Below are 15,500 nucleotides of genomic sequence, written 5' to 3' on the forward strand. Positions count from 1 at the left end.
GAAAACATTTATTAAAAAGAAGAGAAGAAGGTTTAAAGAACCTGAGATGGGAAACACGGAAACTGCACATTGAATGAGTGCGAGTCAATCTGAAGCACCAATGAATCAAATTCAGAAATAACATGTCACAGCTTGGCAGCCAGACTTGAATTCAATATAACAGGTAGGTGGAGGGAAACTGGACGGAGGAGTCACGTTAAAGTAGTCTAGTTTGCCTGAAACCTGAATTCCTGCAGAAGGAAAAAAAGGAGATGTGAGGTGAGCTAAACCCTGTGGCCATGGTTCCAGTGTTGTCTTTAAATATTCTTCAGTGGCCATTACTGGAGTTTAACTATGATCTAACATGTTTATACTGAGTGAAACATACTGTTTTATAGTAAAATAAGACTAATTTTCACCAAGTGCCAAACATTCGACTGGAAGGCCCATGATATGTTGTATTATTTATACTGTGTTCACATTTTCCACTGTAATGTAAATGTCTGCTTTTCATTAATATATTTACATTAAGGAAAACGATAGTGTTTTAATTCTCAGTTGGGCTGTTGTGGTTAAATACATTTACTCTGCTCGGATTGGAAATCCCCTTTTCTTTGCTGTATATAATTATTGGTGGCTACAACATGCCTAGTTTCCTCTTGGGGTCATTAAAGTAATAATCTAATCTAATCTAATCTAATCTACTCTAATCTAATCTAATCTAATCTACTCTAATCTAATCTAATCTAATCTAATCTAATCTAATCTAATCTAATCTAATACTGCCTGTGTGGTGAGGTAGTTTCGGTTTCAGCAAGGCGTGCTGAGTAGATGTTGTACATACATTCCATCCTGCCGTGTCAGCGTGTATCCGTAGTGGGGGTAGTTGACAAAAGACACGTTCACCCCCACCAGAGGGGTTCCATCTGTAGTCAACACCTGACCCCGGATTAGAGATGCCAAACTGGAAGAAGACAGAAGACACAGAGTGAGGGAGCGATAGTCAATCTATCAGCCCAATCTTCCTAACCATCAATCATCTGGTTTGATTAATCTCCCCATCTTTCAATCATCCAATTTGCCCATTCATTTATTGCTCTGGTCCTCCACCACTCATTAATTAGAAACAATCAGCAACCCCCGCCATCTAGATTAGCTCACGTCAATCATGGAAACAAACCATGACAGTGTGGATGGATCCGTGCGTGCGTGAGTACGGTACGTGAATGACTTGGTGTGGCGTGCGCGCGAGCGAGCGGCTGCGTCCTAGAGAACTGCTACACATAGAATAACATTTAAATATCTCAGAGCATCATCACTTTGATGAGTTATTTCCTTCGCGACATCTGATGCCTGCATGTGTTAATATATGCAGAATCAGTCCCATGGACAGCACTTCACAGCTCTATGGGGGAATCTTGGCTTGGTCTGCCTTTGGCTCTGGGATTTGTTAAGGTCTTGGCTGGCTCTGTGAACCATTCTGAAGTCTATTTGATATTGCTGTTATTGAATCTAAAGTTGGGATATTTTTCTTGGCGTATATTTATTCACATACAAAATCAAATCAGTCAAACCTTCTAAGAACATCAAAGTGGTGGTATCCTCTAACGTACAATCGGACAAGCAAGTGAAATCCTTTTTTTTAACATTACTGGCAAAAACAATGAGAGAACAACAGGTAAAAAACCCTGGCTATTAGCTTGGTGAATAACAACATGTAATTAAATTCCTCTAGCTGTGTGTTTTCCTGTCATACCTTGAGTTGAATGGGTTTTCCCCAGGGATGATGTGGGTGCTGTCCCGTCCCACAAGCATTTTGACACGGTCGTAGAAAGAGCGGACACGGGTTTGGGACATCGGACTCTGCTGGATCACTTGCAGAGGGTCTCGGGAGCCACGGCACAGCGGGCTGTTCTGACAGGGACTCTGGATGCAACAGTCTGGGTCCATGCAGTCTGTCAGTCCATCTGAGAAACACAAAGAGCAACCATGAGGCAGTGGTTTGGAAACAGCGAGAAATGCTAAACAACTACCCCAATTTCAATTGGTGGTACACTAATAAGCTAATCTTTGCTTCTTTCACAGAGCAAAGTTTAATTTTGCCATCCGTAGTGAGAGCTCCCCTCATGAGACTTCTATCTTAATTTTATTTCTTGTTGCAATTCATTATTTCTTCTCGACTCTTGTGTTTTATTCACAAGCTATTTTTTTAAGTAAGGTTTACACCTAACAGGCTCCACTCTAAATTTTCTCCTGCCCCCCCCCCAGTTTACCTCCTTCATTGTCCTTGTTGTCAGCGCAGGATGTCTCCATGGCAACACTGCAGCCCGGGCCTCTCCAGCCTGTCTGGCATTCACAGTGCCAGCTCTGCTGTCCCATGGTGCACTGGCCATTCCCGTTACACAAGTTAGGACAGCCGTCTGCGAGGAGCGGACAGGAGGAGAGAGGGGGAGGGCGGCAAGGGGGAAGGAAAGGGAGAGAGATGATGGGAGGGTGATGCTTGTTTGTTTAATCATCAAAGATACACAGACAAACACGCACACACTCATATGGTTTGAGTAGAGCATTGAACCTCACTCTGAATTTATTAACCACATGGTTTCGCACTGTGAGTATTGATTGTTCAAGAATCAATTTAATTCAGCAGGTCAATTTTCTTGCACACCTTCCAGCCTTGCACGTGTTTACACCTTTGGGATGGTTGCTGAGGTGTGTGCATGTGTGGACAGAGGTGGATAGATCACTTGATTCACTTACTTGATAGCGCTTTGCCTGATCATCACTCACTCACTCACTCACTCTCGCTCTCCCTCTCTTACTTATGATTCAGTGTAGGTAATGGGATTCTGATGGCCTGAGAGTAATGCTTTCTCATGAGAGAATGAGATTATGTTCAATGGTGTGTGTGTGTGAGTGTGCGTGCATGTGTGAGTGTGTCTGTGTGGTGGCAGTCTATGAACTAATAAACCTTCACTTTAGCTTATGCAAAAAGTCCTACCAGAATCGAAGGCCCTGGAGCCAAGTAAGCTCTGTAACTAGTATAGCGAGGCCACCCCTAACTCAAGAGTGACTTTAAGGCAGGAAAAAGACGACATTTTAAGGCACCGTGGATAAGGAAATTTGTGATTATAGAGAGAAGAGCCATCCTGGCAAATTAATATCATCTGATAATTGGATATGTGGAAAAGCAGAGAACATTTTAAGGAACAGTTTGACATTAGGGAAAATATATATGCTTCTTTGGTTTTATGTCAAGAACAGAGGAGAAAGGTGATACCACCTACAATAGAAGCTACGAGAAGCCAGCAGTTGGTTAACGTACAGCCTACAGCAACAGGGGGAAACAGCTAGTCTGGCTTTGTCTGAACGTAATATTCTCTAATTTAACCTTTCCAAAAAACCTTTAGTCGTTTCATAGGTTTGATTGTAAATGCGGGGCTATTCCCTGGGCAGGGCCAGTGTCTTCCAGAAGACCCGCTGCAACATTATCAGACTAACAGCAGAGAGTCAAGGATTTTGCTGTGCCCTCTATAAGACCATAACTTTTACACTTTCCATAGTGCTGAGCTAGCAAGTTCCCTGTTTCCAGTCTTTATGCTAAGATAAACTAACCATGTGTTGGCTCTAGCTTCATATTGAGGGAACAGATATGAGAGTGGTATCAATCTTCTTATGCTCATCAAGAAAATGAAGGAGTATTTGCCTAAATGTCAAGCTATTCCTTAATTATTTTTTCTATATTAGAATAATTTCGCTATAAACCCACTAAATGCCAAGAAGTAATTCCCTTTGTAGAAACTCACTAAGACATTTTAGTCTCCCATTTGATAATTTGCATTAACACAATCAATGTCTTTTTTTTTAAAAGGCCTTTTGCTCCTGCCCTGTCAGACCATTTTCATGTATCGCTCTAAATCACACCTTTCTAGCTCAAGTCACAAGTCTGTATGTTTGCCACATTATAATCTATCAGGAAGAGAAAAAAAAGGCATGATGACACACAATGACAATGTTTTCTCCAGAAGCACAAAGCGCCCCAAACAAACTTGTCACAGTGATTTCCTCTTCAATAAATGAGGGAGCGGGATGTGACACTCTTAAATCTACCCACGGGAGATGGAGGCAAAGACAGGGTTGACTGATAAAACAATACGTGCATGCACGCAAAGACACTTTTTCAGAAACACACACACTCGCACGCACGCACGCACGCACACACATACACAAACACACACACACACAGCACGATGTACCCTAGAGATATGACCTGACATTTCCCACTCAGTAGTAGTGTGCCGACACAGAGTGAGGAAGGACAAAATAACCCAGTAAGAGATTATGAATATGAAATGCTTTTCATTGAGTCCTGCTCAGTAGATTAATGAACATATTTTCACTCAAATTGCACTGTAGGATTTTACCCTCTAACAAATCGCTGCATCAATAAAGTCATGCATTATGAATACAAATAGTGCAATCTAAACCATGGCAGCGGCTAAATTAACAGGCATTTCACCCCGATTGGCATTTTATCATATGCCTCAACCACCAGGCGATGAGGGAAAGTCAACAAAGGACTTTGAGAAAGACAGTACGCCATCTTGTTTGAATTCCCGAACAACGGGGAGGGAAGGGAGGCAGAGAAGCTGCTTAACCAAGTTTTTCAGCTCAACAAGAGGAATCAAATCAAAGGTTTTTATCTTTAATTATTACAATTTTCTGCATCAGGGGACTGCTCATGACGCTGTATTAACAGTCAGGCTGGAATAGATTGTTCCCAAGTATTGAGCACAGGGAACAAAAGGCAGTTACCAGTGATTGCCTGTTAAATGGAGTTGCCATTTAAAGCAGCCAAATACTTATGGAGCACCCGGACAGGACAATCCATAGCGGGCATTGATCGGCTTGCCTGGTCAGGCTGGCACGAGGCTCCTCTCTCTTTAATACCAGGGCCTGGTCGATACACCCTCATACTAACTAGAATAAAGTGGGATTTCAGAAACTATTAAGTCCACCCTCCCCACTAATGTAGTTGGACTCTGATGAAATCCCCTTAAAAAGGAGAAGAAATTGCCTTGGGTTATGGGTCAGCACACACACTCTTGTGTGGTGTGCAATGTGTGTGTGTGTGGGTGGCTGGGTGGGTGTCAGGATATGTGACTGGATAGAGAAAGATACTGTGTAAGACTCCGTGGAAGAAGTGAGAAAGAGAGCGTGAGAGATAGAGCCAGACACAAAGAATGAGAACAAAGTATGAAAAAGAAGCAAAGTCGAGACGTTGCGCTAAAAAGTTCCACCATTCTCTCAATTCCCTCTCTTTGCAGCTCTGTCTCCTCTAAAGGTCATACACTAAAGGTCACCTCCATAAATCCAAGACCTGCTTATAGATGGACCAGATAACTTTGCACTTTCTCAGATAAACCTCCACTCATCTACTCCTGTTCTTTCCTATTCTAACGAGCTACCTTAGAAGATACATTGATTGCTTTGGCCCACACGTTCTTTGACCTGTCTTTCCGCTTTCCTTCGTCTCCATCCGCTCTTCTTTACTCTTCCTCTCGGTCTCTTGCTCCTTCTTTAACCCTGAGATTTACCTTTTCTCTGGGCCGGCTCTTCATAAAACAATGAGAGCTATTCCATTAAGTGTAGAGGGTGAGAGGACACTTTGAACAGTGCTCCAGGGACCCGTACTGTCAGGCAATCTGTGCCGCTCTATGTAACCCGTCAGAGGTTCAGCTGCGGGGCTATCTATTAAGCATTCTTACTGTGCGCGTGAGACAACTCACCCTAGACCTGCACCCTCCTCTATATGCATCAATGTCTTAACCTTCGCCATGATTCTGTTTATCTTTGTGTGATCTGTCTAAACTGTTTGTCTTTTTTTTTTTTTTTTAGGTGGTAGGGGATGGGTTTGATGGAATTAATAATGTATGCTTGCTGAGTCACACACGCACATTCAAATACACACGTGCACAGAAATGAATTTATTAGCTGCTGTACCACGGCTGCAGCAGTTGCCACAGATATTTAAATGTAAACACACACACACACACTCAAAAGCTCTGTATTTTTTGACAACACATTAAGGCCTCGCATCAATGGCCTATGAAATTCACCAATTACCTCAAAAAGTTCTTTACAGCTTTCCTCATTTTCTCCTCATGTGGAGCAGCTGTGTTTACGCAATACATGACTCGAATACCTGAGCAGAGTTATGTGTTTGTGTTTCCACATTAGAAATATTGGAGAAGAACACACTCACACGCATGCACATCCACACATTCACAGCACAGCCCCTTCAACACTGCTGATACCACACTAGGCTCTACAGTACCCCACGACACATCTAGGCTCAATGACAGCTAAACCCTGCTGTAGTGCACTGCTGTAAACGGGAGTGCGCTGCAAGCAGGGAGTCGTCATTGAGGCTGGCACCCTAATCTACGGACAGATAGCACCACAGAGTCTACAGAGCCAAGCCAGGCCAAAACCCACAAATGCAGCAGCTAGCTTCTACCACCACAGGCTAAGAAACAAAACACCAGAGTCAGATACGGTACCTGCTTTGTCAACCATGCTCCCATGGTCTGCAGTGGGAGAAAACGTGCAAAAGGTAAGAGATGTACTTTTTTTTTTTTTTTTTAAAGTAAATGCAAGCAACATCATGCAGAGCTGAAATGAACAACAGGCAGGCTGAGATAAGCTAACACCGAGCGTCTGGTGCTAGTGAAGTGTGCTTTGCGCCAAGCTGAGGCCTGACAACTCTTTCATCTTGGGCTGATGCTGCAGTCAAAGCTGCCCTACTTTCTGATGGGGGAAATGGGGAGATCATAAACTGTTATTCCCCCGTGCGTATGTATGTGGCGACGTGCATGTGGGTACGAGTATGTGTTGCTTTGTGTGTTTGTGTGTATTTTTTTTTTGGGGGGGGGGGGGTTGTGTGCGTATCAGATTGCAATCACAGCGCTTGTGGTGACAGGGAAATGAGACTTTGTGTCTGAATGCGCTGCGGGTGAATCAAAGGGATCTGGCACTCATCCATCCGAAGTGACAGTGATGTCAATATGAAACAGTGATTGACTGACACAAAAAGTCGCACGCACGCACGCACACACGCACACACACACACTAGCACAACTATGTGCATGCGCACACACACAAACACCGGAAGAGAGGTATTTGTGATCACAGTGAGGTGAAGAGCTTTACCTTTCATCACATAACTTTGGTATTTCAAAGGCCGTAAAAACTAAAACTCCTGGGTTCTGCAGTTAAGAGGCAACCTAAAAACGGCTAAATCCTGCTCTTTTGTAATCCTCCCACCCCTACTCCTAAGAAGTTTGCTCCTCTCCTCTCTCTTCACCCACCTCCTACGTCATCCCCCTTCTTCAGTTCCCTAAGGTCTCTCTTTTGCCTCCACTTCTCATTTCCAAATTCCTTTAAAACAGTGGAAAGGAGCTGCCAGTTTAGTCTGACTGGATGCTGGTGTTTCTGTGCACACCCACGTGCTGACACGCAGACACACATCAAACACACACACACACACACACACACACACACAAATACACAGAAGTGCTTACCAATGGTGCAGTGTTCTCCGTTCCAGCCCTGGTGACACTGGCACTTCCCATCCTTGCAGGTTCCGTGTTTGATGCAGAGCGGGTTGCACACTCGCTGGTCACAGCCTGCGCCGGTCCAGCCCTCCTCACAGCGACAAGCGCCACCCATACAGACTCCGTGGGTCCCACAGTCAACTGAACACACCTCTGAAGGAAGCGAGAAATGTAAAGGTTGATGTTTTGTCTAGGTTTCGGTTCACTGAGACACAACTGAGATCAGTAAGCCATGTTTTGGTGGCATGATTTTCTCAGATTTTAATAGTGATTAATATGATTATATGCCAGTGTGAAGTAGTTCCTGACTACTTGGTTGGAAATACAGTCCCTAAAATGACACTCACACAAAGGTGATATGTAAACAGATATTTAAAAACTTTCCCTTTTGAACCTTATGTAAACTTAAAATCTGTGTTGTTGCCTTTTATTTTAGTCCGTGCGTCAGTGAGTAACAATGTCAAATTACCTAAAGACTATCACCCAAACCTGCAAAACAATCAAAAACAATCAAACCTATATTACACTAAATACAATTCTCCACCATGCACCTTCAATTTCAATCACTGTTTATAGTCTGGTGCAGACAGAGTTTATTTCCTCAACCTCCATTACATTCACTGTTTGGGAGGCTCAGATGTTGCAGGCAGCGGCGGTGCATGTGGTGCAGTGTGACAGTCCCACTCGTGCTCAGAGCCCCCCAGTGTGCGGGGAATGTAGTATGTACAGATGTGTTGATACACACTTGCTGAGGGATCCTGCAGCGTGGAACAATGTTGTCTTTATTAAAGTTAAGCATTGCTTCTTTCATAACAAATGCTGGAGCGCCGTTCGTGATGCGGAGATTGGAAGGCTGGCGTGGCGGAGGTTGCTGGCAGAGGTTGCTGCCTCTCCTAGAGTGGGAGCTTAACGGCTTCATTTTATTGAGATAAAGAACTGGGAAAGTTGAGTATTTTATTATAAAAGGCATTTAAACATGACATCTGCTACTTTTACAAGCAATATCTCTCTTTATATCTTTTTCCCATTTACTTCATCCAACAGTGTAGATGGGAATTGGGAAGTGACTCTAGACACTATATTCTACCCATGACCCTTCTTTGGTTAAATATAAGTTAACTATGCAAACCATCTTCAACATCACACTACGTACTCGATGAGTTTAAGAAAACTCTATACAAAAATTACTGTGTTGGCTCTCAGAGCAATATGGATTTTCATAATAGTAGATTATTATTGTTCTAATTATGATGTGTAAATCTCATAGTAGTTTCGTTCCGAGTTGTATTTCTGGCAGAGTCACTGACCTCTCAGTTCATGAATTAATGGAAAACCTTTCCCAGAAAAGAAAGAAAGAAAAATCTTACACTTATGATTAGCTGTGCCTGTGTGTGTGGGTTTGTGTTGTGCTTTGTGTCGGTGGGCCGGGTGCGGGGGTTTGTCATGTGTTATCGTGGGTGGTGTTTTTTTTTTCTTTCCTCTTCTTTTGTTGTTGTTTCGGCTTTTTTCTTGTGTTTTATCAGTGATTTTCTTTTATACATGTTTTTATATGGTTACTGTTATGTAAAGCCTATTGTAATGAAATGTAACCATATAAATATATAGCACCATGCCTTTCCCATTCAGTGTGCCGAGCACTACCCCGATACTCATAAAAAGCTGTCATACCATACTGTCACTGACAGCCTATTGGGAGAGATGACTTTATAGAGACTTTAAAAAACTTGCCACATTTTTACATTTTTACTGTTCCAATTTGGCTTAGATAATACAGTTGCTGTTTCCTATTTTTGAGCAAGTTTGTGGTTTTGTATATTTAATCCAAACGCAGTTTGAAAACCAAAGCAGTATGAAATAAACTAATTAGCTATTCATCCTTGGGGACCACAAAATATGTTTAGACAATGGGTAGCCAGCAGCCCTATTCTCCTACTGATAACAGCCCAAACTACATCTTTGCTCAAAGTATTTCACTCTTGCAGGCAAACCACTAGCTGTGAAGTCTTACTTACCCATGGAGCAGTCAGGTCCCATCCAGTTGGGGTCACAGCTACACAGCCCAGTGTCTGGTATGAAGGCCCCGTGGCCATGGCACTGGTCTGGGCACTGGGCCCTGGGCAGCTCGCAGTGGAGCCCTCCCCAGCCTGGCTTACAGTGGCACTCCCCATTCACACAGATGCCATTGTTGGAACAGGTTGGATCCAGGCAATCCACTGCATTAAGCAAGAGATACACCAATATGAATAATGAAAAGAAAAAAAAAAAAAAACACCATGGAGAAAAACAAAATGTACGAGCACTCACACAGCAGCTGATGTTAGAGGCAAATTAAATATGTTTTTAGAGTTTTCTATAAAAGAAAAAGATGTGACAGAGAACATATTTTATTCTTTGTGTATGCAAAAAGATAATGAAATAAAAGAAAACATTACCAGACCTATTACTAAGGCAATTAAAGCACGCCATAATGAAATGCTGAGTCTATAATTGGGGCAGAGCAGCAAATGTATTCCACTCTGAAAGAGCAGCAAGCCTCGCTGACACATTATTTGGTGTGAGCGCTTGCCTGCGTGCGTGAGCATGTGTATGCATTTGTGTGTATGTGCTAATACATGGGGGAGAATCTAACACTGTCAGTCTGCCAGGTTGACAGGCAGCTCTGAGTCCGAGCAGTGAGTGAAAACCAATTTGACAAATTACCTCCTCCCGGCTGAGCGCCCACCCACCCCTCCTCTGGCATCCTCTCATTGCTCTGTCCCGGTCCCTCTCTTTCTCTCTCTCTTCTCTCTCTCTCTCATCGTCCTCTTTGTCTGACACCTCTCTCACCCCCTCCTCAGGCGTGACTGACCCCGCCGCACCCCTTTGCACGCACACATTCACAAAAGCATGCGTTCGCACGTAGCCACGGCCCTCCATTTCTGTTTGCCTGGCAGGAACGACGGATCAAAGTTATCGATTTTCATGTCGCTGGCACTCCAGGTAAATTGTTTGAGGGACTCTGTTGTGATGAATATCAGATTTGAGACCAGAGGAGATGTGGAAAAAAAACTGGATGAGGAGGGGATGGACAGAAAAAAAAGAAAAGAAGAGCAGGAGCGAAAATGCTGACCTTGTTCTCCAACCCTGTATCTTTAACTTCTTCCCTCTGTCAATCTACTCCTTTCTTCCTTTTGTCTTTCTCTCTGTCTCTTCATCTTCACCTTTGGCACTCTCTGTTCTCTCTCCCTTTCCAACTCTCTCTTTCTTCATACATATTCACCTCTCACCGCTGCCCTGCATGGCTCCCTCTCCATCTCTTATCTCTCTCTTTCTTTGTCTCTCTTGCTTTCCATCTTTCTGATGACCGAAAATGTGGCAGGCTGATCCTTCTTAACAAGGATCAATAGAAGCGAATTCATCCCTTAATGAAATCTCAGATGTGTTTGCCTGCAGCATCATACTTCATCTGTAAAAATGGGGGAAATAGACATTCAGTCAGGGTAAGATTATTCTATGATGAGCTGTCTAACCTGAGTTAGAAGGGAGTTTGTGTATAAGTGTACACGTGAAATGGGTTTGTTGTGTTGAATGCATTCAAGTCTCCTTCAAAATAATCACTCAGACACACTGAAACCCAAGCCCACATGAAGATAAAAACAGCCGATGCACATTAAACCATCATACATCCTTGAGGATCGCTAAGCCATTAACTCCTCTCACCCTCTGCACAGTTCGACCCCTTGTAGCCAACAGAGCACACACAGTTGCCGTCAGTGCAGGTGCCGTGGCCGTTGCAAAGAGGGTCAAAGCACTGCGTGACAGGGACATCGCACTCAGGTCCCTTCCAGCCGCTGTAACACACACAGGAGCCCTTGTCGTATTGGCCATTGCCGCTGCACAACACTGGGCATGCCGCTGGAGGAACAGAGAAAGGGAGATTAAACCCTGTGCACAAAAAAAGAAAAACAATTAGCAGGCTGTTTAGAGATTCTCATAGCAGTGAAAAGCCACGCCACCCACTCACGCACACGCACGCGCACGCGCACATTCCCCTAACCTCCCCAACACTTCACTATGCAGGAGGGTGAATAGAGTGGTTAAGGGGCTGGAGAGTGGCGATGACATGAAGAGTAATTACAGGCAGAGGTAACTAAACTATTCATCAAAGCTGTCTATCCCAGGTGAGCACAGAGCCAGGGAGGCGTTAGCTAGGGGAGCTGCCATTCATCATCAGTCATCTTGTCGCCTCCACCTAAGGCCATGCGCCATTTTACTGTTCTTAATCCTCCCTTCTTTCAGCGCGGAGCTGAATTGCACCTGCTCGTATAATTAGACATCGGAAACGGCGAGAGTTTTCAAATGGAAGTAACACATTTGTGAGCGGCGTGTACCTTTGGAGCAGTCCATGCCGTGGAATCCTGGGAAACAGTGGCACACACCAGAATTGCACTCTCCGTTACCATGGCAATTGCGCGGGCACTCTTGCACTGAATCTGTGAAGAAGACAAAGTGAGACAGAGAGAGAGAGAGAGAGAGAGAGGAGAGAGAGAGAAGGAGGGGAGGGGTGAGAGAGTTAGATGGCAAGCATCAGCGCGTTCGATGAAATCATTGGCACCACTCATTCTTTAAGTTACTTCGGATCAAGTCAAGGCGAGTGTCACAGACACCAAAAGTAAATGATCTCCTACTCCAGGCATTTTTCTCAGAGTGGGGAGAATTCATTTTAAACAGGCCACTCCTAAACACGCCGTCCATTAACCATCTAGCACTTATCAGCTCGCTGCATCTGAAAAATAAGAACATAACCCAGCTTTACTCCTCTGCTCCCCTCTTTACTCTGGCTCCACCAAAGGTCATTAATACTTCATCCCGGTGTGGTTGTTGGCGCAACTAGGCAGATTTTTAGCTTCACTCTGTTTCTCCATGTATGACTTCAGCGCCCTATCCACTTTTTAGTGCCTCTTAACATTTTGGTAGAAAAAAACAGGGTTGAAGCTGATGATAAAGAGGCGTTTTGGACTTTTATCTGTCTCTTTCTCCTTCCTCTTATGCTGCTTCCAGCTTCCGCTCTTGTCCAACACTTCCTCCCTCTTTCTCTATTCTCACTCATTTCCCCCAAAATCTTAGCCCCTCATCTCCCTCTTACCCTAATGCCACCCTCTCTTTCACTCCCCTCTTCAGATGCTCCTCCTCCCATCCTTCAGTCCACTCCATCCCATTCTGTCTTTGCCCCCACCATTATGTCTTTCCTCCAGCTCCCCCTCTCACTACTCACTCTAATTCTGCCCTCACCGCCTCTGCCTCTCCTTCTCTCCATTACTCCCACTGCTGAAAGCCAGATATTGACAGTGAAGGATTCTTTCAATCTGCTTGACTCTTTCTATCCACCCCCCTCGTTCTCACACTCCAACACGGTTGAGATAATTTGGGGCACTCTTTCAGGTCCAAAAACATCCAGTTTACAGAGTGATTTTTCACTCACATACATACCGTCTACACTGTGGAAGTGGCTGTAAACTTTGCGGTTTGTGGTGATTTTATGTATCAACGCCTGTTCATGGATCTTTACCGCATATGTGAAAAAAAAGCTTAAAAAAAGCAGGCAATGTAGCGTTTGAGAAGCAAAAAGGATGCGCAGACAAAAAAAAAAACGCTGCTCCGAGTTTACAACAGTCTTGGAGGAGTGCAGTGCTAAATCGGTGTAGCACTCTTTTAAATCTGTGTCACTGGTAGCGAATAGCCTGGTCTCCCCACTCTTTCCATCTTCTAAATGCTGGCGCTTAATCTCATGTTACCTCCCAGCCTGCTTTTCTCTTTCTCCACACACACATACAAATTTAAACTCACCCATGACATTCGTGCTGAATGAAACAGTCTCCCTTTCCCGACCGTCGTTGTAAAAGGCCAGGTGCCAGGCACCAGCGTCCAGGTACTGGACAAACACCGCCTCATTGAGGACCACAGTTTGGATGCTCCTCCTTTCCCGTGGAGACTCCACCACGCTCCATTTCTCCTTCCCGTCCAGGCGCTCCATGTAGTCATACTGGGGAATGAAAGATACGGGACTGGAAGTGAGACTGAGAGCATGAGAGAGTATGAAATCTGTGGTGGTCGTTATTTTTTACTTTAAAAAATGACCTATAGTTGTATATGAGGACGACTGAAATATTAAGGAAAGTATCTGTGGCTGGAAAAACCAAGACGGTATGAAGAATGCCACTGAGAGATACTTGATGGATGTACTTCTAGAAAGTTTGTGTGTGTTTCGTGAACAGAAACCACAACTTCATATTCTTTTCCAGAGTAACTCAGGTCAAACAGTGAAACAGTTATCGAGATGCAATTAACCCATTCTACAAATCAAATCTGCTGTTAATTGAGTAGTTTCTAATTAATTAGAGGCAGTAAAAGTTACATTACTGTGAAATCTAATTAAGTGTAAATCTTGGCCTAAATGAGTTTTTTCAAACAACCATTCTAATGAATCACAAATTAATTTTAAAATGTCCCATGACACAAGCGTTTTTAATGTTTTCTCCATTTTAGTTGATCAATATGAAGATAGAGGACTCCTAATGAGTAACGTGATAATTCTGTGATTAGCACTTCCTCCCTGAAGGTGCACAATTTAGATTTTGCCAGATTTTACCTGTGCATGTGAGGGAGGCAGGCCCTTGCGGATGTACACTCCAAACAGGGCGTCCTTGCCGAGGGAGATGTTGAACTTGAGGAACTGCGGTTGGCTGAGGTGGAGCAGTGACCTCCAAAACACTCCTGGAGGGACTTCTTGGGTCACGCGCCTCCCGACCTCAATGTTGCCTGTATCTATACTGCTGTTCCGGCCCGCCCATGGACCTGGAGCGAGGGGAAAAGAAACTGCATAATCTGTGATTATAAGCATCGATTGGAGAGTCAATAGTTAATCACTGAAATGTACTATATCCTCTATAAAAATTCATGGCCATTGAATGGCAGAGGACAAGCACCATTAGCTCTGCAAACCGTGTGCCCACAGTTATGTTAAAATGAGTGTTGAATATGACGATGGGATGCAAAATGATGCCTTCGCATCGGAGCCTGCAAGACTTTGTTGTCTGGGCTAAAATGATAGAGAAAGCGCACAGCATCCTGCAATCAGGTCAGTCATCTAACAGCTGAGTGTTGGTGCCCAGGCTGAAGAAGTGAGGGAGAGGGAGAGAGTGTGTGTGTGTGTGTGTGTGTGTGTGTGTGTGTGTGTGTGTGTGCGCAGAATAGCAAAGAAATAAAAGTAACAATGAGAAGAACAACAGCAGCATCTGGCCTAGGCGGCTGGGGAACACAGCACAACAGTCCTCTCATTAATACGGAATACAGACACAGAGCAGCAGCCCACACGTACCTATAGTACATGCTGTGTGTGTTACAGAGCGAGATCGAGCGAGTGAAAGAAGAATAGATAGAAAACCGCATGGGGGCTTTAAAAGAGAGGAGGGAAGGGAAGGGGGGGGGGGGGGGGGGGGTTGGGGGGTTGTGCAGTTGCTGTTTTACCTCGGTGCTGAGTGAGACGATAAACCAAGCTCGACACAACTCAGCGGAGTAGTTAAACACCACATACTGATAGCACAGCTAGCACTGCATCATGAATTATGAAAATATTTTAGCTGGTGCGAGCCTGTTTGGGTGTACAAAAATCTATTGTACTGTCTTAGCATGCTACACAGCAGAAACAGCATTTAAAGGCCGTAAAGGGTAACGCTGACATTATTCTACATTTTTCTTACATTCAACAAATCCAACATTTTTTGGTACTTGTTGACTTTCCTGTCTCAAGTAAGTTTGATCCTGCTGAAAACATAAATCCTCACAGATGAATGGATAAAAAAAAAATCTATACCTTTACTTTGGAAAGGAAACAGTGCATTTACTGGGGGACTATACTGAGATGCGGAT

At 44.0% G+C, this 15,500-nt stretch overlaps 1 protein-coding gene across 2 annotated transcripts in view; it reads right to left on the bottom strand.

The window, feature by feature from the left end:
* The window catches only part of tenm2 (teneurin transmembrane protein 2), a 143,301-nt gene that overhangs the window by 16,908 nt on the left and 110,893 nt on the right, over positions 1-15,500 (bottom strand). Inside the window, exons 7-15 of one of the 2 annotated variants that reach the window (XM_026357023.1) lie at positions 14,221-14,426; positions 13,419-13,614; positions 11,963-12,064; positions 11,292-11,486; positions 9,605-9,805; positions 7,560-7,745; positions 2,253-2,399; positions 1,736-1,946; positions 824-943 (exon numbers count right to left, since the gene is read on the bottom strand). In XM_026357023.1, the coding sequence (XP_026212808.1) occupies positions 824-943; positions 1,736-1,946; positions 2,253-2,399; positions 7,560-7,745; positions 9,605-9,805; positions 11,292-11,486; positions 11,963-12,064; positions 13,419-13,614; positions 14,221-14,426 (1,564 nt within the window). Of the gene's footprint in view, positions 1-823; positions 944-1,735; positions 1,947-2,252; positions 2,400-7,559; positions 7,746-9,604; positions 9,806-11,291; positions 11,487-11,962; positions 12,065-13,418; positions 13,615-14,220; positions 14,448-15,500 lie in introns of both variants that reach the window. The other variant, XM_026357025.1, reaches the window with a different exon arrangement.

This window comes from Anabas testudineus, chromosome 10 (assembly GCF_900324465.2).
Source record: "Anabas testudineus chromosome 10, fAnaTes1.2, whole genome shotgun sequence".
In the NCBI taxonomy this organism is placed as follows: Eukaryota; Metazoa; Chordata; class Actinopteri; order Anabantiformes; family Anabantidae; genus Anabas; species Anabas testudineus.